The sequence below is a fragment of the Giraffa tippelskirchi genome, chromosome 12 (assembly GCF_054371585.1).
Source record: "Giraffa tippelskirchi isolate mGirTip1 chromosome 12, T2T-mGirTip1v1.2.pri, whole genome shotgun sequence".
NCBI lineage: Eukaryota > Metazoa > Chordata > Mammalia > Artiodactyla > Giraffidae > Giraffa > Giraffa tippelskirchi.
In genome coordinates this window covers 10,838,802-10,864,412 of record NC_137286.1, presented here as the reverse complement: position 1 = coordinate 10,864,412, position 25,611 = coordinate 10,838,802, and the positions used below count along the sequence as shown (strand labels likewise).

General features: G+C 36.7%; 1 protein-coding gene across 5 annotated transcripts in view; it reads left to right on the top strand.

Annotated features, from left to right (window-relative positions):
• Positions 1-25,611, top strand: part of PPP4R4 (protein phosphatase 4 regulatory subunit 4) — a 100,451-nt gene that overhangs the window by 71,250 nt on the left and 3,590 nt on the right. For 2 of the 5 annotated variants that reach the window (XM_081552165.1, XM_081552167.1), the window contains 10 exons: positions 1,200-1,305; positions 2,765-2,912; positions 7,338-7,482; positions 10,356-10,397; positions 10,498-10,572; positions 17,295-17,364; positions 17,932-18,012; positions 18,313-18,409; positions 19,507-19,577; positions 24,905-25,052. In XM_081552165.1, coding sequence (XP_081408291.1) covers positions 1,200-1,305; positions 2,765-2,912; positions 7,338-7,482; positions 10,356-10,397; positions 10,498-10,572; positions 17,295-17,364; positions 17,932-18,012; positions 18,313-18,409; positions 19,507-19,577; positions 24,905-25,052 — 983 coding nt within the window. Of the gene's footprint in view, positions 1-1,199; positions 1,306-2,764; positions 2,913-7,337; positions 7,483-10,355; positions 10,398-10,497; positions 10,573-17,294; positions 17,365-17,931; positions 18,013-18,312; positions 18,410-19,506; positions 19,578-24,904; positions 25,065-25,611 lie in introns of all 5 variants that reach the window. The other 3 variants (XR_014071930.1, XR_014071931.1, XM_081552166.1) reach the window with 3 other exon arrangements.

The window sequence follows — 25,611 nt, the reverse complement described above, 5'->3', positions numbered from 1 at the left end:
TAAACTGATGTTTGTTTGATATAATTGCCTTTGTCTTTGATTTCTGGCCCCAAAGATATTACCTTATACTGTGAAGTATAAAATATACATATTTTATATTATTTGTTTCACATAATTAGTGTTTATGCATTTGGAATTCTATTAGTATATACAAAATATATACAAAAGGAAAGAAAAGAGTAACATCCTTTTATTTAAGTTCATTTATCTAACATTCATTTTCCTTAATTCCACTGATGTTTCTGTTTATGTACATTTCTTAAATTTTCTGTTCTAATTCATAGTGAATATTCTTTTTTACCTTCAACAGATTAAAAACACTGCACAAACTGGTACTAGATAGAATGGAAATAGCTTGTATAAAATATGAGAGGAGGTAATAGGCAATACACTCTGAGCAATGCATATTTTTTCTACTTGAATTTCAAGCATCCCTACCATGATAGTCTGAATCTTCAAGAACTGAATGTTATGATACATATATATGTAAGTCAAGATAGTGAATGTGAATTTATACTGGATACAGTATACCTGGTTGAGAGATTTTTCTCTAATGCGTAGTTTGAAGCCAAATCCAGTAAAAATGGATGGTTGAATTTACTTAGAATTAAGGTTCTGCCCAGTTGGTGTGACACAAATCCAAAGGATCAAAGAGTTTAAAACACTAGTAAGAATAATTGGCATGGTGTCCCTTGTATTCTAAACTTTATCTGTGTCATGGACCAGGGATCTTAAAGAATAGTGTTCAGGTGGAGGAGGCAGAATTAAGTGAGAGGAATCTGACATACACCTGGTCATAGGATCTCTGGATTTGAGAAGTGGCACATTTTTGGCGAGGTACCTGACACAGGGTGTGTACTAGCAAATGTTTGTTGAATAAATGAGTAACGTGGTCTAGAAGTGGCTGAGGTGTATTTGGGGAGAATATCACTTAAGATGAGGTGGCAAGGAGATGTGAGTCAAATATAAATCAAATCTGGATGATTTGGAAGTGATTCTGCCAAATTACTTGAACTTTGCAGTGTGATAGATGAGTTGATTTGCCTGACTGATAACATTTAATTATGAAGACACTTCCACACTGATTTCAGAGGCAGACAGCACTGCTTTTACTTTTAGTCGATAACTTAAAATTGATCTGTGGGATCAAATTATTTATACCATTAGACTTGTTTAATTGTCTTTCTTATTTCTTTAAGAACGTCTTACCTGTCCAAAAGGCGGCTTCACGAACTCTTTGCATTTTTCTACGTTATAATCGTAAACAGGAACAGAGACATGAGGTCATTCAAAAATTAATTGAACGTAAGTATCACTCTCATTTGGAGAACAAAAAGTAAATAAACTTGTTGGCCTTAGTTAGATCTGGCTTATGTTATCATATTGCTATGAATAATTAGGCCAGTATTGCTAAATATTTGTATTTGAGCTTTATAGGCTAATTTCTTTTTGGTTGTTCTAGAAATTTTTGACAGGATCAGATCGTTGATGAATGAAAAATTCATTTACTCTAGGCTACCTTTCATGAATTTCTACACTTGAGAAGTTAAAATATATATACTTATCATTGAAAGCTCGGTTTCTCTTCCGATGAATACAATTTGAAAATAAAATACAAGTAGGCTAACCATGAATCTAATAATTTGTTTTGTGTTCCTATATTAAATATTATAGAATGTGGATATTGTTCTCTTGGATAGACTTGATAGTACACTCAAATGTGAATCTAGTGAGCTGACATGGTTTATAATGTCTTAAAAAATTGTCAGTTAACAAATGCAAATTTACTTTAATTTGCTGTGGGCTAAAATTAAGACAAAACCTTTTGCTAAAGAATTAATTCTTGAAGTAGTGATAGACACCTGTATACACTTAGTGAATTTGTTAATTATTGTGTACTTGTTTTGACCATAGTGCCTTAATGCTTTTATTAAACTATTATCCAGCATAGACAGGTAATGGGATTTTCTGGTTATTATAATTTACCATTCTAAGTATGGATCACCACTTAAAAAAATTAGAGCACATAAAATTCCGTTTAAGAAAAATTTTGCTCAATATACTTTAATCTTTCTTTCTTTCTTTTTTTTAACTGTATTTTAATTCAATTTTCAGTTTTTAGTGGTAGGACCTGACCTTTAGAATGTTTTATTTTGAATGAAGATTATATTTGGTTTTAAACATTAAGAATTTTGCTTTTGAACATGTGTGTAATAAGGGGGAAAATTATCCTTTAAATATTGACCTGAATTATTTTCAGTGATAATTTTGTTTATGTATGATTTTATTTCAAAGCATTTTAAGAAAACAAGAGGAAGAAAACAGTTGACTTCATTGGTCAAAAGATTTTGAAGTTATACAGACCTGCATTTGAATTCTAGCTCTGTTCCTTTAACCTCTCTGAATCTCGGTACCCTTATCTTTTAGGAGGAATAAGTATATGCCTATCTCGTTGGGTTGATTTTCAGGATTTAATGAGATAATACGTATCAGTACTTAGCACATAGCGAGTAATCAAAAAATAGTAGATATGTTCCTTTAATATTTAATAAATGCTTATGGAATTGAATGTGATATTTAATAAATTTGCTTTTTATGCTTTCATTAATTCGGGGGTATATAGTATGATTTTTTCCCCTTATCTCTTGTTTTTGCTAAGCAAATTGTGGGTATAAAAAAACTGTCATGGGCTTTGGGATTTTTGTCACAGTAAATTTTATGTAGGAAAAATTAAAACACAAAACTTTTTTGTTGTTGTTTCTAGAACTGGGCCAAGGAAAAAGTTATTGGAACAGACTCCGATTTTTGGATACCTGTGAATTTATTATAGAGATCTTTTCCAAATCATTTTTCTGTAAATATTTCTTTCTACCTGCTATTGAACTGACGCATGATCCAGTAGCAAATGTAAGGTATGGTACTAATCCAAGGATATATTTGAAAAAATTGTATTTTTTTAATGTATCTACTGTAATGAATATTCAAAAGTGTTTTCTTAGTCTTGTAAATAATCAAGAACTTGTACTCATTTTGAAATTCTTGGTAGTCTTAATTGAGCCTCAGTAGGACTTGAAAGTGTGATCTTTTAACACTGTCTCAGGCCTTTAGTTTATTGGGTTGACAGCTGTAGTCACAGCTAGATTGGCAGGCTTCTCCAGCCACGTAGATACACACACTGGCATCAGGAGAAGATTAAGTAGATATGATTAACTTATCTATCTTTTAAGCCTAGGGAAAAAAATAGTTCAAAGTTGGCTAGGAGAAGATCTGTCCATTTTTATAAGCCCATTTATTCAGCGAAGCAGGGCTGTTTCCAAGTCTTTTTCTTTTCTTTTTCCTTCGTTCAGCTCTCTCACAGTTTTGAGATCCAGTAAATGGTAATTCCACTCCAGAACTCTTGCCTGGAAAATCCCGTGGATGGAGGAGCCTGGTGTAGGCTACAGTCTATGGGGTCGCTACGAGTCGGACACGACTGAGCGACTTCACTTTTACTTTTCCCTTTCATGCACTGGAGAAGGAAATGGCAACCCACTCCAGTATTCTTGCCTGGAGAATCCTAGGGACAGCAGATCCTGGTGGGCTGCCGTCTGTGGGGTCGCACAGAGTCGGACACGACTGAAGCGACTTAGCAGCAGCAGCAGCAAACGGTAATTGGATTTGATTAATTAACTGTGAAGTTAAATGAAACAGGCCTGAAAATGGCTTGCTTGGAAATTGAAAAAAAACGAATAAATTGTATTTGCTTTTTTTCTCCCCAAATAAGCATATTAATTTTTTTTTTAAAAAGCAATGGTAAAACATACATAGCATAAAATTTACCATTTTAACCATTTTGTACAATTCAGTGGCATTAAACACACACACACATACACACACAGTGTTTGAGGTATTTGTACATTGCATACTGATTTAAAGAGAATTTTAAACTGTCAGCCATGAGGTTTCTGTGTTTGTGCTCTATGTCGGTGTTCCGTGTTTGAGGAGCTCACATCCGTAAGAGACACAGTCAGAGTTAAGACTTCCTGAACAGGACTGCAGAGCTCCCTGCTGAGTCGTCACACACCAGCCACACTTCATGCCCGTTTCATGCTGTGTGACATATTGTGCATCTTTTATAAACAACTGATGTGCATTGTAGGCAACATGTAATCATTTAATACTTTTTAACAGGAAGAATTGGCGAGGCAATAAGCATAGACTAATAGCATAGCTGTTGAGAAAGAAATATACCAAGAAGATTTGTCAAAAGATGTTGAAGAGTTCAGCCTGAGAATGTTATGAGCATTATTTAGGAGGAACAACTCTAGATATTGGTTATATGTTGTAGAGAAAATACAGAAAACATAACAGCACTGGCTTTAGTATTTTGTGCATCTTCCCTGTGCTTTATAAACGAGAGCTAAGCTTTCCTTGACTTGAGATTTAAAGTGATTTTAAGTAGATTGAAAGACCCTGATGACAGTTCTTTAGAATTTATCTCTTGGTAAATAGCTAATGGATCCAACTACATTGTAAACCTTTTGCAAATTGAAGTTGTGATTCTAGAAAAGCAGATTCCAATGTGATGAATTATCCCTTATCAGACAGTTCCCAAAAATTATTTGAAAGGGAATGAAATCATCTCCACTCAAGTCAGTGTGACTAGCAGCATAGCATTGACTCTAAGAGAAAGCAACCTGTCAATTCAAAAACCAAATGAAGATGAATATTGCCCTGTGAGTCTTGGTGGTTTTGTTGAGTAAGAGATCATCATATAGCTATGTGTCTTGGTTCTGATTCTCCTGCCTGGGCAGCTGCCAGCCAAAAAAATGGGTCCAGCAACACCACGTACTCTTGGATGCAAAAGCCTTCGCCCAACTCGGTAGAGATGGGTGGATAGAATGGAAGCCGCACAGGCGAGAGTGGCAGGATCGTGCAGGGTAGAAGGAGAGTGGCTGGAGCCACACTTCCTGACCTCTACACCAGCTGCATGTCCAGGCAACTTACACAGCCTCTCTGTGCATCAGTTTCCTTGGTACTTAATTCATGGGGGTATTCTGAGGAATAAATACCTGAGACAGTGTACATGCAGAATTTAGCTTACCTGAAGAGTGTGGTCCTTAATTTTGAAATCTTCATAATCTCCTGGGCCCAGGATTCTCATCGAGGTAAATAATTGCTAAGGCTTGGGTAGCTTCTGTTGAGTGTCAGTTTTCTAGATGTGCCTTGGGTTATAAAGAATGAAGTGCGCATGGACTGCTGATTGTTTCTGTTTTTCCTTAAGTGAATGTTTAAAATTTAAATTCACTGAGTCTGGACAATATCAAGGCTAGAAAAAGACTATTGGTATTCAAAGGAGCCTTCTCTTCAGCTGCCAGAAATGAAAACAATTCTCTTTGGGGTAATTGGGACCTCTTAACTGGAGAAAGCATCACCACCATGCTTAGCTGTATCCGTGGCGAGTCCTGAATAAATTTGAGACTATTATTGCTATGTACAGAGATGAACATTCTGGAGAAGAAAATGTCTTTTGCCTTTTTGGTTAAATAAAAAGCAAATTTTCTTGTATGTGAGGAATCCTCGACTGAAGCTCAGCTGAGAAAGCGTCCTGAGAACTCCAGGAGTGGGACTTAGTTGTCTCAAGCTTTGGCATAGAAATAAAAAAATAGTATCTGGAGAGTGCTGAGACAAAATGAATGAATGAATACAGCAGCCACAAATTAAACAACAGCCGTGGCAAAGCAACATAATTTTAGCTTAGTAAGTAGAACATTTCCTGCACCACCTTTTCCTAGGAAGTTTTTTGTTTGTTCGGTTGGTAGGTTGGTTTTTTGGTTTTTTTACTCTCCTGGATTTCCTCTTACCTCTCTGGAATTCTTCAGTTTGCTTGTTGGTTCCTTATCAGCCCATCTGGACCACGGTGATGCCATAGAAACTCTCCTTTTATCTCTCTTCTCAAACTGCACTTGCTGCCTGGGTAATTCTCCGGGCTCCTGGTTCATGTAGCATCTATGTTCTTAAGATTCCTGACGGCACATCTCCACCCTGGGCATCCACCCTGGACAGAAGACTCATCGAGCCAACTGCCCACTGTATTGCCATCAACTACCTAACAGGCTCCTCAGAGTTAATCTGTCCAGTTAAGCCCCACCTTCCTCATCCACACTTGCTCTTTCTGCCGTCTTCTCCGTCTCAGTAAAGAACCATTTTTTCTTGCCACTTGCTTGTGTCAGAGCCTTGACCTCCTTTCTGTCATTCTGCCTCTAGGCCCTCAGCACATCCTGCTGCTTGTATAAAATATTCAGATGCAAGCCACTCCCACCGCCTCACTGCTGCTTCTCTGGTTCAAGAACCAGAGTGATGGTGGTGCCACCGTCATCTTACTGGATCACTGAACTACTGGATTCTGGCCTGGATTACTGAAAGAGCCTCCCCTATCCTACCCCTGCTGTCCTTGTCCACCTACAGTCTAATCTCAACACAGTAACCAGATGATACTTCCCAAATGTTAAGTCGAATCTTTTTACTCCACTGTGCAGAATCCTCCATGGCTTCTCATTGCTCTCAAAATAAAACCGGTTTCCAATCTGTAGTCTCAAGGCCCTGGATGATCTGACCTGCAGTTTCCACACTGAGGCCTCGAGCTGAATTTGTTTTTGCTCTGTTCTCGCCACTCTAGCCAGTTTGGGCCAATTTGTTAATTTGGGGTAACTCCTAAGGCAAGCTTCTTTCATAGGGCATTTGCTCTTACTGTAGCGGTCTTCTCTAGATATTCACATGGGTTAGTCCCCAATTTACTGTAAGTCTTTGCTTAAATGTCATTTCTTTCAGGGAAAGCTTCACAGAAACCCTCTCTGACCACCTGTTTGAAACTGGTAACCCCCCTCCTCTGGTACTCTTTCACCTTCTTTCCTTGCTTTATTTTTTTTCTGCAGCACTTACCACTGTTTGATGGCCATTTTACTCACTCATCGGAGAAGGAAATGACAACTCACTCCAATATTCTTGCCTGGAGAATCCCATGGGCAGAGGAGCCTGACGGGCTACAGTCCATGGGGTCGCACAGAGTTGGCCACGACTGAGCGACTAACACTTATTCATTTGTTTATCCTTTCTCCCTACCTGTGGATTAGAATGAAAGCTCTGTGAGAGAGCAGAGAATTGTGTTGATTTTATTCACTGCAATATCTCAGCACCCAGAGTAATGAATGCTTGACTCATCATGGGCCCTCCATAGATATTTGTTGTATAATAAACTCTCAAGCTAGCTAAAGGTTGAATTTTCTTTCAAATTCATGTGACTATTATTCCAGGTTATTAAATTCACTCACAGGTTAATGCTTTTAAATTTATTATAGAATGAAACTTTGCTACTTGTTGCCCAAAGTGAAATCTACTCTGAAGATTCCTGCAGATAAGCATCTACTTCAGCAGTTGGAAATGTGTGTGAGAAAACTCCTCTGTCAAGAAAAAGATAAAGATGTTCTGGCTATTATAAAAAGAGTAAGTATCCTTCTTGCCATGGCATTTGTCTTTCTTGGGTTAAGATAGTCTTAATCATAGCTGCACTATTTTAACTTGATGGGCTAACAGTAGTATGGTAAAATATTTAAATCATTGCTGGAGTAGTAAGGATTTGGTGAGTGTGTGCTCTAACCGGAGAGGGAAGTTCCTTCTAGAAAGCACTTATCTGGTGGCTCAGCTGGTAAAGAATCTGCCTGCAGTGTGGGAGACCTGGGTTCGATCCCTGGGTTGGGAAGATCCCCTGGAGAAGGGCATGTCAACCCATTCCAGTATTCTTGCTTGAAGAATCCCCGTGGACAGAGGAGCTTGGTGGGCTGTAGTCCATGGGGTCGGAAAGAGTCGGACACGACTGAGCGACTGAGCACAAAGGGCGCTGAGACATCAAGCCTTTATTATTGGTAATATAAGCTCTATGAGAGAGCTTGCATTTTAGGTACTCTATAAATACTTTTCAGCTAATAATGTTTCACTCACCAGACTATTTATAAGTGATTATAATTGGAAAGACTTTGTTGGTAAAGTCACCTTTGATAGAAACTTAGCCCTGGGACTTCCCTGGTGGCCCAGTGGCCAAGAATCCATGCTCCCAATGCAGGGGGCCTGGGTTCATTTCCTGTGGGGAGCTACCCACATGCCACAACTGAGACCCGGCATAGCCAGCTAGCTAGGAACTTAGCCACGAAAGGGTTAGAAGGGCCTTCAATGATCTTTTTGACTTTGCAGAAGCTCTGGACCTAGAAATGTTAGGTATCAGCTTAAGATCTTATTAGTAAGTGGCAGCTCCAGGGCTGGAATGGAGACCCCTTTTCAACTATGTAACATTGTGTTTTATGGCTTTTTTGTTAGTTTTTTTTAAGCCTATTATCTTATATGGATTGTTTGGCAGTGTTTAACACTGAAACAGTAAACATTTGGGTTAGTGAAGTCAAACTTGAAAATACTTTACAGTCTTCAAAACCTTTTTCGCCAAACATTTAACTGTTTTTATGAGATTAAGTCAAGTCGTTATTTCTGTGAATTCGAATGTGAAATTCAGGATACATAGTTTTTGAGCCTTTATTTGTAGTGAGAGAAATGAATTTATTAATGTCATAAACAACTTGGTGTCAGTGATGAGGGGGAAAAAAGAGAATCCTTTAATTTTTTTTTTTTCTTTTTTCTAGGGATCCTTGTGATGTTACATAAGAAGCTCTTTAAAAAAGTGATTTGACAACTTAGTATTAATTAGTATAATTTTATTTTACTGAAATGTAAATTCTCCTTTCATTAACTGAAATAATCAGAAATACTCAGAGTCTGGACATGCATCTAAATCTAAAAACATAGATATACATTCACTTGTTTCTACCAGATATTTCTGTCTTTACCATTTAACTACAGAAGTACAGGCAATGGTGTTAACTTTAAAAATAGTAAACATGAGACAGTTACTTTTTAAAATAATTAGTTAATTAGTTAATTTGGCTGCATCGGGTCTCCCTTGTGGTGTGTGGGCGTAGCTGCCGGCAGCATGTGGATCTTAGTTTCCTGACCAGAGATTGAACTTGCGTCCCCTGCATCCAAAGGTGGATTCTGAACCCCTGCCCCACCAGGGAAGTTCCAGTTAGTTACTTTTCTGAGAGTATTTATAAACTAAAGAGACAGCTCAAGCTGACCCCATTAAATAGGGACAAAATGCTATAATTAAATAGATGGATTACTGAATGGATTATTCAGGAGTACAGTTCTTATTTTAAGAACATTGCACATGAGGAAGTCATTCTGTCTCATAAAAATTCCGTACTATAATGTTTATCAAACTGACTTATTGGTGTGGGAACCCCTCAGGAAGCTATTCAAAGCCTTGCGATAAAAATGAAATAGCTTAGTCTGGTCAGTTTTTTTAAGACAAAAAGTCAATTCATTTAAAAGGGATATTTCATGGTGTGAATTATAACATTTTCATAAATTTCAGCATAAAAATAAAACCAAATAAATACTATGTTTGCAATCGATAGCTTTGGGCATATGAATAAATGTACTTGTATCTTGACCATCAGAGTTATTCCTGTAAAGAAGTTCTGTCTTCTGTCAGAGATAGAACCTTGGATTAGATGGGCCAGTGTTTGATTGAAATGGTTTATTTCAGACAGTGTATTCTGAAAGACATGAATTAAGACAATGCTTTCAGAGCAAAGTTTTTTCTATTCATTAGAATGTCATAAGGATCAAAAGTTTCTGTTGAAAGGAACCAAGAATATTAAACCAAATGATAGCCAGCTTCATATGTACTTAGCTAAAAGATTTTTTTTAATTTCAAAAATTATATTTCTGAACATTCAGGAAAGAGTGCCACAGGGAGTTATTAGAAATTAGTTAAATTGCATGTATTTAGTATTTAAAAGAATCCTCTAGACTTGCTTTTCTTAAGGTTAAAAACTTTTAAAGTTTAAATTGATCCTGGTATTAATGTATGAAGTGAAGTGAACCACTCAGTTGTGTCTGACTCTGCAGCCTCATGAGCTGTAGCCTACCAGGCTCCTCCATCTATGGAATTTTCCAGGCAAGAGTACTGGAGTAGGTTGCCATTTCCTTCTCCAGGGGATCTTCCCAACCCAGGGATTGAAGCCAGGTCTCCCGCATTGTAGGCAGATGCTTTACCGTCTGAGCCACCAGGGAAGTCCTGGTATTAATGTATAGTGACTGATTTAAAATCAGCACAGAGTTAGTAAGAACCTTAGAGATTTTTTCATTTAGCCTTTCACATAGTGGGGAAATCTCTTCTTTGAACCTCTCTCTAGAAAAGGAGTCTTTCTGAGAAATGAGTAGTTGATTTAATTGCTGTTGAATTATTTTAAAACATTTTTTTACAGACCGTGTTAGAGTTGGACAGAATGGAAATGACCATGGATGCTGTAAGTATACTCCCTTTACCTTATGTGGAAAGGAATCTTTAAAAATTGGCAGAGACTCATCATTACTGTTTCACAATTTCATTTTAAACTTTAAACTTAGTTTCAGAAAAAGTTTTATGAGAAAGATTTGTTGGATCAAGAGAAAGAAAGAGAAGAACTACTTCTTTTGGAAATGGTATGTTTTCACATGCGTACACACCTACTCCTTTCTGACCAGTATTAACTGTGCTATGTTATTAAACTTAATTATTTCAGTATCACACTGCTTTTACTTTCTCTATAAATGACTAAAGAAGAGTCCTAATCTTTTGAAATGTGTTCTTTTATGAACTGGAAGGAAAACTACATTTGAAAGCCTTTAAAAAAAATACCTTCTTGAAGTATATTGACTTATGATTAACTGCAAATGCTTAATGCGTACAATTTGGTGAATTTTGACACATGGACATATCCATGAAAACAGCATATAAAATACCAAACATTGCTATTCCCTCAAAAATTTTGTTGTGCCCCTTTGTGATCTACAACTAATGAATTGAATCATTTATTAGTACTTTTTGGGTCATGCTTCTCTCCATCAGCATAATTATGTTGAGATTCTTCTATGTTGTTGTGTATATCAAGAGGTTACTCCTTTTTATTTCTAACTAGTAGCCCGAACTATGGATATACCACCGTGTTTTTGCATGCATGCTAAGTCGCTTCAGTTGTGTCCGACTCTTTGTGACCCCATCTATAGCCCACCAGGCTCCTCTGTCCATGGGATTCTCCAGGCAAGAATACTGAAGTGGATTGCCTTTCCCTTCTCCAGGTGATCTTCCGACCCAAGGATCAAACCCGCGTCTCTTACATCTCTTGCATTGGCACGTGGGTTCTTTACCACTAGTGCCACCTGGAAAGTCACTTACCATGTGTTTAACCCTGCCTTAATGGACATTTGGGTTACTTCTACCTTGGGAATATTAGTGAAGAAGTCTTAGAGTGGATGTATACTTGGATTTCTTTGGGAAAATAACCTAGGAGTGGAATGGATGGATCATATGTTAAAGTATGCTTAACTTAAAAACAGAGACTCTTTGCAAAGTAACTGTGCCATTTTATACCCCCACTGACTATGGTGGAGAACTTCAGTTACCTCATATCCTCTGCAATGCTTGTTAGAGTGAGGGTGTAATGGTATTGCATTGCAATTTCAGATTGCATATCCCTGATGCCTAGTGAGGCTGAGCATCTTTGCCTATGTGTGTTGGCCATCCTTATATCTTAGTTGATGAAGTCTATTTTCAGATTTTAAAGTGGGTTGTTTCTCTTCTTATTATCAAGTTGTAAGAGTTCTTCATAAACTCTGAATACAAATCCTTTGTCAGATACACATTTTATGAATATTTTCTTGGAGCCTGTGCTTTTTTCTTTTACTTAATGGTGTCTTTTGAAGAGCAGAAATTTTTAATATTGATCGAGTGCAACTTATATCCATGTTTTCTGTTAGCGTAGTTCATGCTTTTTTGGACCCAAGAGTCCTTTGAAAGTGAAAGTGAAGTCATTCAGTCATGTCGAACTCTTTGCGACCTCATGGACTCTAGCCTGCCAGGCTCCTCCGTCCATGGGAATTTCCAGGCAAGAATACTGGAGTGGGTTGCCATTTCCTTCTCCAGGGGATCTTCCTGACTCAAGGATTGAACCCAGTTCTCCTGCATTGCAGGCAGACGCTTTTACCTTTTGAGCCATCAGAGGAAGCCTTTAGTCTATCCCCAAATTATAAATTATAAAGACTTTTTCCTGTGTTTTCTTCTAGGTATTTTAGTTTTAGGCTTTACATTTAGGTCTATGAATCATTTCAAGTTAATTTTTATGTTTATTTTTTCTATCTGAATAAGCGATTATTCTAGCACCATTTGTGGAAAACTTTCCTTTCCCCATTGAATTGCTTTAGCATCTTTTTTTTTTTTAATCAGTTTTTCACATGTATATATATGTGTGTGTGTATGTGTGTGTCTCTGCTTGGGGACTCACTGTTTCATTCCACTGATTTATATGTTTGTCTTGCTGACCATTCTAAACTGCCTTGAACACTGTGTAGTAATTCTTAAAATCAGGCAGGGTCAGTTCTCAAACTTTTTATTTTAAGTTGCTTTGGCCAGTTGAGGCCCTCTGCATTTTGATACAAAGTTTAGAATCAGTTTGTCAATTTCTAAAAAGCCTGAAATTTTAGTTAGGGTTGTGTTAATTATCATTGATCTGTAGATCAATTTGGAAAATTGCCATCTAAACATGAGTCTCCTCGTAATTGGTTTATTTAGTCTTTACTTTTCTTCTCAGTTTTGGTAGTCTCAACTATAGAGTTTAAGAAAGGCTTTCTTTAGATTTATCTAGTATATTATGTTTCTTGGCATTGTGGATGGAATTGTAAGTTTAAATTTTGCTTTCTAGTTTTTTGTTGCTGGAGCTTAAGAATACTGTTGATTTTTGTATATTAGCCTTGTATTTTGCAGACATGCTATTTTCTTATTTGTTCTAGAAGTTGGTTTTTAGATTTAATCAGACATTCTACCTGAGCCATTGTCATCTTGAGGAAAGCTTTCTTATCTCTCCTTGCTGTTCTTTGGAACTCTACATTAAAATGAGTGTATCTTTCCTTTTCTACTTTGCCTTTCACTTCTCTTCTTTTCTCAGCTATTTGTAAGGCCTCCTCAGACAACCATTTTACCTTTTTGCTTTTGTTTTTCTTGGGGATGGTCTTGATCACTGCCTCCTGTACAGTGTTACAAACCTCCGTCGATAGTTCTTAAGGCACTCTGTCTATCAGATCTAATCCCTTGAATTTATTTGTCACTTCCACTCTATAATTGTAAGGGATTTAATTTGGTTTAGGTCATACCTGAATTGTCTAGTGGTTTTCCCTGCTTTCTTTAATTTAAGTCTGAATTTTGCAATAAGGAGTTCATAATCTGAGCCACAGTCATCTCCTGGTCTTATTTTTGCTGACTGTATAGAACTTCTCCATCTTCAGCTGCAAAGAGTATAATCAGTCTGATTTTGGTATTGACCATCTCGGGATGTCCATGTGTAGAGTCTTCCCTTGTGTTGTTGGAAGAGGGTGTTTGCTATGACCAGTGCGTTCTCTTGGCAAAGTTCTGTTAGCCTTTGCCTTGTTTCATTTTGTACTCCAAGGCCAAACTTGCTTGTTACTCGAAGTATCTCTTGACTTCCTACTTTTGCATTCCAGTCCCCTATGATGAAATGAACATCTTTTTTTGGTGTTAGTTCTAGAAAGTCTTGTAGGTCATTATAGAACCATCATTCATTGGTTAGGATCCAAATTTCCCTCTTGTTTTTTTTTTCCCTTCAGCCTGAAGAATGGAGTGCAAGTATTTTTAGACAGATTATCTTAGTTTTCCTTTATCTAAAATGTCTTATTTTTGCCTTCCTCTTTAAGGGATATTTTTATTGCATAAAAATTCTGGGTTTGCAAGCCTTTTTTCATACTGTACTTAAAAGAATTATTTCTATCTGTGTTCTGGTCTCTCTAGTATCTGGTAAAATATCTGCTCTTATTTGAATTATTGTTCTTGTGTGTATAATGTTGTTTGTCTCTGACTACTTCCAAGGTATTTTCTTGTTTTTGCAATTAGATTTTGATGTTTTTAGGCTGATTTGCTTCATATTTACCCTGTTCTGGATTTGATGTTTTTAGGCGGATCTGCTTCATATTTACCCTGTTTTGGATTTTGATGTTTTTAGGCGGATTTGCTTCATATTTACCCTGTTCTGGATTTGATGTTTTTAGGCGGATTTGCTTCATATTTACCCTGTTCTGGATTTGATGTTTTTAGGCTGATCTGCTTCATATTTACCCTGTCCTGGATCTGGTGTTTTAGGCAGATCCGCTCCGTCTTCGCCCTGTCCTGGATCTGGTGTTTTAGGCGGATCCGCTCACCCTGTTCTGGATTTGATGTTTTTAGGCGGATCTGCTTCATCTTTACCCTGTTCTGGATTTGATGTTTTAGGCGGATCTGCTTCATATTCACCCTGTTCTGGATTTGATGTTTTAGGCGGATCTGCTTCATCTTTACCCTGTTCTGGATTTGATGTTTTTAGGCGGATCTGCTTCATCTTTACCCTGTTCTGGATTTGATGTTTTAGGCGGATCTGCTTCATATTCACCCTGTTCTGGATTTGATGTTTTAGGCGGATCTGCTTCATCTTTACCCTGTTCTGGATTTGATGTTTTTAGGCGGATCTGCTTCATCTTTACCCTGTTCTGGGTTTGATGTTTTAGGCGGATCTGCTTCATATTCACCCTGTTCTGGATTTGATGTTTTAGGCGGATCTGCTTCATCTTTACCCTGTTCTGGATTTGATGTTTTAGGCAGATCTGCTTCATATTCACCCTGTTCTGGATTTGATGTTTTTAGGCGGATCTGCTTCATCTTTACCCTGTTCTGGATTTGATGTTTTTAGGTGGATCTGCTTCATCTTTACCCTGTTCTGGATTTGGTGTTTTAGGCGGATCTGCTTCATATTTACCCTGTCCTGGATCTGGTGTTTTAGGCGGATCCGCTGCGTCTTCGCCCTGTCCTGGATCTGGTGTTTTAGGCGTATCCGCTGCGTCTTCGCCCTGTTCTGGATCTGGTGTTTTAGGCGGATCCGCTCCATCTTCGTCCTATCCTGTGGACCTTCCTGAATCTGTAAACATGTATCATTCCCCAAAAATGCACAGGTTTGACCCGTCGTTTGTTTAAATATAGTTTCTGTCCCCTGTTGCTCATTCTTATACTTCTGGGTCCGTCATTATACACGGGTTAGATCTTTTGATATCATCCCACAGGTCCATGACGCTTTGTTCTTTCTCTTTTTTTCCCCCTTAAACTCTGCTTCTCAGAGTGAATAATCTCTGTTGATCCATCTTCTGTGTCACCAATTCTTTTCCTGCCTTCTCCATTTGGCTATTGAGCCCATCCAGTGATTTTAAAGTTTCCAGTACTGTATTTTTCAGTTATAATATTCCCATTTATTTTTTTATATTGTCTATTTCTCTACAAAAAATTGTGCTTTGAGATTAAAAACTTAAGTGGAAATCCTCTGAAAAGCAAATTGTGTTATTCAGCAGTCTAAAACAAAGATTAGAGCTCAGGATTGCCAGTGGTAGACATTGTAAAGAATAAACAGGCTCTAAAAATTTTAGGAGTTAATAATCTAAACCCAAGACAAAAATCAGAGAATAGAAAAAGATTCACAGATGATCCTACTATTAGAGTTACCCAACAAGGACTTCAAGATAACTGTGATTAATATGATCAAATAGTAGAGGAAAAGATAATACAGATGGCACTACTTCATAAGCTCACTTAGCAATATTTTTCAGTTTTGCATGTTTTAAAACTGAAAATGTTTTAGAATTTTTATTTAATAGCTTTTTATACAGTCCAATTCTATGTGGAAGTTTTTTTGTCTTGTCTGTTTTCTCTTTCTTCATTTTACACTTGTTCTTGAAAAAAATGTGTCTTCTCCATTGTTGACTGTAGTGTTCTGTACATGCTGGTTATGTCATGTTTGTTCAGAACTTGATATCAGTTATATTGGTTATTCTGTTGGGATAAAAAAGACTTTGAGTTTGGTAATATTTTGTTTCTTGCTCTGGGAGCTGATTATATGGATATGTTCATTTTGGGAAAATTTACTGAGCTGTATACTTACAGTTTATGTACTTTCTCTATGTGTATTATACTTCAATCAAAATTTAAATAATATCTACAAAAATTTTTTTCTGTCAGGCTTTTAAAAGAAGAATATTGTTTTTTCACTTATCAGTTAGAAAGGGAAAGGGCCAATAGTACCAATATTTTGCTGATGAGAATTAGTAAGTGAAAGTGAAGTCAAAGTGTTAGTCACTCAGTCGTGTCCAACTCTTTGTGACCCCATGAATTATAAACCCCAGGCTCCTCTGTCGATGGAATTCTCTAGGCAAGAGTACTGGAGTGGTTTGCTGTTCACCTCTCCAGGGGTCTTCCTGACCCAGGGATGAAACCTGGGTCTCCTGCATCGCAGGCAGATTCTTTACCATCTGAGAGGCTCATTCAACAGTGATACCAAATTCACTGTTTTATCTTGAGAACCCTCCAAGGGCACAATTCTGTAGATGTTAAAAAAAAAATCTGAAAGAACTGTGACTTCTTTAGATACCAATTTTGAAAAAAAAATTACTTCTGTTAGGTAGTTTTGTGAACTGTATTTTTATATCTCTAAAGCTTAGAGTAATTTCTGATTAGAACAGTTGTCTAAATCTACTTATGCTTGTTAAATAATTAATTCAACCAAAGCACACCTCCTTGCTATCCTTTAATAGTTTAGATCGGATAGTGAATCCTCCTAGAAGCATTATACTTTGTATACTCTATTGCTTTATGTCTGACTTTTAATTGGACATTAAGGGAATATAGTATTTTAATCATAGCTCTGCCAGGATCTTTATCTAGAGTTCTGTTGCCATTTTTGTCTTCTCTGAAATTTTTGTCATCAAGAAAGGCAAGATTACATTTTTTTCCTTCCAGATTGAGTTGGTATAGTGTATTCTTGGTAATTAAAATATTCATAGCTTTGGGACTTTGAAATGGTAAATAATCATGATGTGTGAAACAACATGATACATAACTGTATGATGTTAATTACATAAAAATGGATGCTTAGTTATGAAAATACACAAATGAGACCTGGAAGGACACGTCAAATGGTAAACTGCTTGTGATTATGAATGACTTTGCTTTTTGCTTCTTGTGTTTTTTGAGTTGCCTATTATGCACATGTTAACTTTTAATAAATAAATGTTATTTTAGAAACCTTAAAAAAGTAAATCTACTTATGCTTACCTTTAATGCTAAGGTACTGTTTTATTAATAGGAGCAATTAGAAAAAGAGAAGCAACAAAATGATGGAAGGCCCATTAGTGATAAAACCTTTGAAAAGAAACGTAAGTAGTTTTCCCATATCCTCACCACCAAGGTACACAATTGATGTTACATCTCAGCATTCTGAAAGACCATGCTGAGTTTTTTTTTTTTTTAACTTTTAAAATATACTTGTTTATTTTTTAATTGAAGGATAATTGCTTTACAGAATTTTGTTGGTTTCTGCCAAATATCAACATGAATCAGCCATAGGTATACATATGTCCCCTCCCTCTTGAACCTGCCTATGCTGTTTTTAATTTTATATGGAAAATCACTTTCTTTGATTTATCAAAAGTTTTTCTCATAAATGGATGCTAACTGATACAGATCCTCACCAATAAATAAATGGTGAGGATCAGTACAGAGGTTCAGATCCTTCAAAGGAAAATTTGAAGTTTCATAACAGCAATAAGACTGTGAAATTGATCACTGAGTAACTTAGAATGAAATATTTAAATATATAAAGAATAAGATTTGGAAAAGAGTGCTGCTTAGTGAGAGAAAGTGGTTCATAGTCTCTGTGTTGTCTTGTGTGTATGGAGATTAATCAGAGGAAATTATAACACTTAAAACAGAGTTTGTTTTAGGTAGAGACTCCAAGACACCAAGTCTGCCCAAGAGCATCCCCATTTCTGTTCCTGGATCCTCTTCTGCCACCCCATCCACAAGTAAGAAACTGGTTTTTGTGTCTGCTTTTTTCCTTTTATAAATGGTAATTACAAAGAAGACACTCTATGAGATGAGATATTGTTCGAAAAGCTCTTTTTTCCTTTTACTGTTAGTTGTTTGGTGCTTCTTAATGGGCAGTGAAGCTTAAGAAATACTCCAGTCAGATCAAACCAAGGCAGGGAAGCCGCCCCCTCAGTGTTACTCACAGTGGTGGGAGCTGGTGAGGGAGTGGGGTTGGTGCCACTGAGGATGAACTGATGAACTAAACAATTGCATTTGCCGTCTGCTTGTTACTCTAGGTAAAGAAATCAAGAAATCCAAATTGATTCGAAGCCAGTCTTTTAATAATCAAGCTTTTCATGCAAAATATGGCAACTTAGACAAATGTACTACTAGGTATGATTTGTCAGCTCTTCATATTCTGACCTAATTTTTATTTTAACACATCTTTATGTGAGATGTTTACATTATTATATAAAATTGGGATTAATTTTGAGGTTTTTCATAGGTGAATAATAAGTTACCTTCTATAAAGATTTCATATAAAAAAAAATAATAGTCTTACCAATTTGCCTAAGAACAGTTATCCTGGAATTCTAGGAAGACTACTTCCCTGATCCTGTGTAATAACATCATGGAATCTGTATATCGTTTCATGAGGAGAGTGGTGCTGTATCGCATGTGCCACACAACTTCTAAATGGGTGTGGACATGCCCCATTCACTGAATAGGTGTGATATCCATTTGCTGTTTGTGTTGTTTCTGTCCATGAAGAAACCACTGGCCTCTTTCTGTGGTAAAATGGTGACAACAGAGTTCTCCTGACTTCAGATGTATGTCTAGTCTCCCTTTTGGCCCAGCAGACAAAATTATAAACAGTTAAGATTAGGGGAGAATCAGTATAAATTAAATGACCACGACTCTTATATGTATTGTGTACATATAGTAAATATGTAACAGCTGCATATCAATCAGCAAGCAAAGTAATTGTAAGGAACCATAAATGTCTTTAAAACTATTTATCAAGAAAAAGACTATGTTATGGAAGAAAAGTTTTTCTTTTATTTTTTTAAACCTTTTTATAAAAAATTGAAAAAAAAAGCTTATCTGGATGTGTTTCGGCTATGTTTTTGGACATTATTGGTAGAATTATTTAGAGGTCCTAGCCAATAGAGTGATCTCAAGATGAACTAAAGATGCATTATTCCCAGGAAAATTTTATCTCTATTACCTGTTTTGGCTGCGTATCAAAAGAAAAACTGTTATTCTGATGTAGCAGAAGTTTAAGGAAATGCTTTTAACTTAAAGTAATTGTTGTGAGGCGTGGAATGTAAAAAATAAATGAGAAATAAAAGTAGTAAGCATATTTCATAACAAGTAGAGGAAAGCATTAAGAAAAGGTTAGGAAAGACCAAGTGGTATTTTCTAATCTCAAAGACTGAGACTGAAAGACACATTTTCTTGTATTTTAACTAAATCATGTTCTCTTCTAGTAAAAGTTCTACAGCAGCATATACACCTTCTGTCTCAGGTTTATCGAAGACTTCTATGATTTCACTAACTGGTAAGTAGAAATCTGAGCTCTTCAAATAATTATTAAATTTAACAAAATACAGTTTTCTTTAAATGACTCATTTCTTTATTTCTAGATACAGTTTCTCCAAATTTATGTCTTTATCAAATAGCAAAGAAATTAAACTTTCCCCTAGCAATTAAAATGCTTGACAATACTATTTTGTTTTCACTGTATCAAGAGTCAGAATTCAATACTTTTAAAAGAGGAGAAGTACAAAATGATAGGATAGGTTTTACTGCAGTCTGAAGACCTGCTCAGGCATAGACTAAAAGTTTTTGCAGTAATTTTTAAGGAAGTTAAAAATACTAGGGCTTCACTGTGGATCATATGCAGCTAAACAGTTACAGTATTCCATACTTGAAAGTTTATACTAGGGATCAGCAAATTTCTCTGTAAAAGGACCACATGGTAAATATTTTGGATTCTGTTGGTCAGATTGGTTTCTGTCACAATTACTCAACTGGTATAGCAGAGTAAAAGCAGCCACGGACGATACATAACAAGTAGGTGTGGCTTTTATTCGACACAGTGTTGTTGTATCTCAGGGAACAAGGAGGCCTGCAGACGGGTAGCGATCAGGGAATGGCCAGAAAGTGCAGCAGTCAGAACACATACAACATTCATCAGTTAGGTTTTGCCTTCTTTATATGGATGTAATTCATGGTGCCCTAGGGCAATTTCAATAGTAACGTCAAACATTACTGATCCCAGACTCCGCCGTAAATATAATAACAAGGAAACAGTTGGAAATATCGCAAGAATTATCGAAATATGACAGATAAGAAGTGAGCAAATACTATTGGAAAAATGGTTCTGGTAGACTTTCTGGATGCATTGTTGTCACAAACCTTTCAATTTGTAAAAAAAAAAAAAAGGCAAAATGCATTATCTGTTTTATCTGCAATAAAGTTAAGAGCAATAAATTGGGGTAGGCCTGTGTATGATCTAGAGATTCTAAAATTTAACATCCATGGCCTAAAAAGCATATCTCTCATGGGGTAAGTCATTTATTAAAATATTTGAAAAGTATTCTGTCTTAAAGTTTCAGTATTATTTTGGGGAGAGGGAATAAATTGAATAAAGTATTTCCTAGGTTTCTTGGTTAGAAAAAATGTGCTTATTATTTATTACTTAATGAATTGCAGGCTGAGGAAAACGTCACTATACAATTATATATCGGCTCTATAATGAGAAAATGGGACCAAAATCTCTTAACAAATATATTAGGTGTTCACATAGGGATTTTATTTACTTTGGGAGCTAAGATGGGCTTCAGGATGATTGTCATTTGAGATGAATCTTAAGGTGCTCTAGAATTTTGACAGGCAGAGATAGGTATGGAATACCGTCCCATTCAAAGAACCTGTGAGAAGTAAAAGCTGACTATTGTGTCTTTAGAGAACAACAGCAGCCTGTCAGGCTGGAGTGTGGAGAGGGTGCAGTGGGGTGTAGTGTTAAATAAAAAATGGAAAGGTCAAAGACACAGTGTGGAAACTCACATTGATACTTTTTACTTAACATGTACCCATCAGTCATCAATTATAGCATTCCAAAGCTATGTAGGCACCACAGGCTGGAGGAAATGTAAAGGGAATTCTAATAAGGATTCATGGAAACAAATTGCAATGTATCCATTGCAGGTGGGTATGAAAATCTGTGTAAGTTTTGGGGAGCAATTTGGTGAAGTTCATCAAGAATCTTAGTTTTAAAAAATATTTCCTCAAAAAATCCCATTTCTAGTGATCTGTCATGAAGTATAAAATAAAAACAAAACAAAACAAAAAAAGATTTGTCAGTGTGCACCCTTGATATGATGTGATGAAAATACTACTTTAACTCTGTCATCCTACCTCAAACCCATAACCTTAGTCTAACTGTGAGAAAAGCACCAGACAGAGTCCAGTAGAGGCACATGCTACAAAATATTTGACCAGTACCCCTCACAGTTGTTAAGGTCATCAAAAGCAAGGGAAGGCTAAGAAACTGTCCCAGGAAAGGAGACCTGACAAGTAAGTGCACTGTGATGTCCTGGAGGGCATCCTTAGATAGAAGCAGACACTGGGTGATGCTGAGGAAATCTGAACATGCTGTGGATTTTTGTTAGTAATACCGTGTTACCATTGGCTCATTGATTGTACCAAGTATAGTCGATAAATGTAAGGTATTAATAAAAAAGACCCTGATTTTGGGAAAGATTTGAAGGCGGGAGGAGAAGGGGATGATAGAGGATAAGATGGTTGGATGACATCACTGACTCGATGGACATGAGTTTGAGCAAGCTTCGGGAATTGGTGATGGACAGGGAAGCCTGGCGTGCTGCAGTCCATGGGGTCGCAAAGAGTTGGACACAACTGAGCGACTGAACTGAACTGACTGAACTGTGGGAATTCTCGTCTCAATTTTTCTATAAACCGAATACTTTAAAAAAGTATGTCTGTTTGAAGATAACATTTAAAATAACCTCAAAAATATTAAACGCTCAGGGATCAAATTTAGAAAAATGTTTGCTAGATACTAACTAACATTGCTGGAAGAAATTAGACATAAATAAATGGAAAGCATACCTTGTTCATGGATTGGAAAACTTAATATTGTTATGATGTAAATAGTTTTTAAATTGAGCCAGAGATTCAATGCAATCCTGATAAAAAATGTTTTTGAAAGTTACTGTGTATTTAAATACACAGAACTGAGTATTTTGAAAAAGAAAAAATAACAATTACCTGTTATCATTTACTCCTAAAGCTTCAGTACTCAAGACTGTATGACCTACGCTGACAAACATCGTTAGCTGAGTTTTAAGAAAAGTTCCATGATAAATCAATGGTGATAGAATTGTATTTTTTTTACTAAAATTTTTTGATGCTAAAACAATTGGATATCCGTAATAAACCCAAAAAACTGAACCTCAATTCTTATCTCACACTATACACAAAATGTAACTCAAAATGTATTGTAAACTTAAACATAAAAGTTAAAAAATGTGACATTTCTGAAGAAAATATAGAAGTAAGTCTTTGTGATTTTAGAATTGACAGAAATTTCTCCAAACCATAAAAAATTAACTTACTGTACTTCATTAAAATTTAAAACTTTGACACTTTGAAATAGAGTGTTAAATAAAAGGCAGGACACAGATTGGGAGAAAATATTCATGTTACATATACCTGACAAAGGATTTGTATCTAAAATATACAAGTTTTTTTTTTTCAAGTTGAAATATAGTTGATTTACAATATTGTTAGTTTCAGGTGTACAAGCACAGTGATTCGGTTATATATATATTCTTCAGATTCTCTTCCCTTATAGATTATTACAAAATATTGAGTATAGTTCCTTGTGCTGGCTTCTCCGGTTGCTCAGCTGGTAAAGAATCTGCCTACCAATGCAGGAGACTCAAGAGATGGAGGTTCAATCCCTGGGTCAAGAATATTCCCTGGAGAAGGAAATGGCAACCCACTCCAGTATTGTTGCCTGGAAAATTCCATGGACAGAGGAGCCTGGCTGGCTAGTCCATGGGGTCACAAAGGGTCAGACAAGACTGAGTACACATGCCTTGTACCATTCAATAGATCCGTGTTGGCTATCTGTTTTATATATAGCAGTGTGTATATGATATTCCCAACCTCCTAATTTATCCCTCCTGCCACCCTCTTTATGTTTTCTATGTCTGTGAGTCTCTTTCTGTTTTGGAAATAAGTTCATTTATATCTTTTTTCTTTTTTTAGATTCCACAGATAAGTGATATATGATATTTATTGTTCCCTGGCTTATTTCACATAGTATGACAATCTACTATCATAGGTCCATTCAAATGCTGCTAATGGCATTACTTTATTTTTATGGTTGAGAAATATTCCATATTCCACCAAATCATCTTAATCCATTCATTTGTTGATGGACATTTAGTTTGCTTCTAATGCCTTGGCTATTACAAATAGTGCTGCAATGAACACTGGGGTGCATTTATCTTTTCATATTATGGTTTTCTCCTGGTATATGCCCAGGAGTAGATTGCAGGATCATATGATAGCTCTATTTTTAGTTTTTAGAATATACAATAATCTTTAAAACAAATCAGGCAACTGATTTTAAAATGGGAAAAAGATTTGAACAGGCATTTCACAAGAGAAGATATACAAGTAAGTAAATAAAAAGATGCTTAAGATCAGTAACATTAAAGAAATGAAAGTTAATGCAATGAGAAAAAAATCACACACACACAAGGAGATACCACATCACATCCACTAGTGTTTAAAAACACTCACAATAGCAAGTGTGTGAGAATATGGAGTAACCCTCCAGGACTCTCGTATATTGCTGCTGGAAATACAAAGTGGTATAACCGCTTCAGACAGCAATTTGGCAGTTTCTTAGGAAATTAAATATACACTGACTACATGATTCAGCAGTTCCATTCAAGACTTAACGAAAGAGAAAACACATGTCCACACACAAACTTGCACACTATCATTCACAGCAGTTTTATTTGTAATAGATTATAATGGGGGGTGGGAATCATGATGTCTATCACTAGGAGAATGGATAGACAAATTTCGGCATGTCCGTGCAATAGGAATGTGCTCAGTCGCTCAGTTGTGTCCTACTGTGCAACCCAATGACTAGCCCACCAGGCTCCTCTGTCCATGGGATTATCCAGGCAAAAATACTGGAGTGTGATGCCATTTCCTTCTCCAGGAATACTGGTCAGTAGGAATACTGGTCAGCAATAAAAAGGATAAAGTATTGACGTATAAAATGAGGATGAATTGCAACATAATTGTGTTGAATGAAGGAAGTCAGACAAAAAGAGTGTACACTGAGTCCATTTATATGAAATTTCATGAAATGCAGACTAATCTGTAGTGAGCAGCAGCAGGCAGGTTCGTGGTTGCCTGGCATCGTAGAGGGAGTGGAGGGATGATGAGGCAGGAACAAATGTGTTGGGTGTGTTCACTCTTGATTGTGGTGATGGCTTCATGCTGCTGCTGCTAAGTCGCTTCAGTCGTGTCCGACTCTGTGCGACCCCATAGACGGCAGCCCACCAGGCTCCCCCGTCCCTGGGATTCTCCAGGCAAGAACACTGAAGTGGGTTGCCATTTCCTTCTCCAATGCATGAAAGGAAAAGTGAAAGTGAAGTCACTCAGTCGTGTCTGTATTCAGGACCTTAAGTTTGTGCAGTCTATTGTATATAATTTATACCTTAGTAAGTTGGCTTTAAAAGAAGGGGAAAAGTCAGTTCTCATGAACCTTCTCGAAGGTTCACATCTCTCTAGTGGACTCCATCTGGCTCACTGTACGTGTGTTCCTTTCAGATGACTCATTCCGGACTCGTAACACCAATAGTGCTCCCAGTTCCTTTTCTTCTAATACCTCCCTGCCCAGCACCTCCCGAGGGACAGGTAACTCAGCTGATCCCAAGAGCAGTGGAAGTAAAGATACACAACCGCGGAAGGCTACCTTGTAAGTAATCCAGTGGTGGACTGCTAAGTGTTTTATTCTGTTCTTTTTCTTAGTATACTTTCCTTCCCACTTAAATAGTTTCCAAAGAATAGGAAGTGTCTGTAATGAGGAAATGCTATCAATTAAAATGGATTGTTATCACATGCCTCTGGTTATGTTACATATTTTATATAAAATAATTTATATATGGCAAAGACATTGTAACCTTAGGGAATTGACAAGAAACTTTAAATGGCTCCCATTAATAGCTGAGCTGAGATCTGTGAATTTTTCTGCAAAATGTTTGCATTCCTTTAAACAACTAGCTTGGACTTCCCTGGTGGCTCAGCAGTAAAGATCTGCCTGCATTGCAGGAGATGTGGGTTTGATTCCTGCGTCAGGAAGATCCCCTGGAGAAGGAAATGGCAACCCACTCCAGTATTCTTGCCTGGAAAATCTCATGGACAGAGGAGTCTGGTTGGCTATAGTCTGTGGGGTTGCAAGGAGTCAGATATGACTTAAGAGACTAAAACAACAGCAACAACAAACAACAAGCTTAAAGTCATTGTCAAGCTTAAGG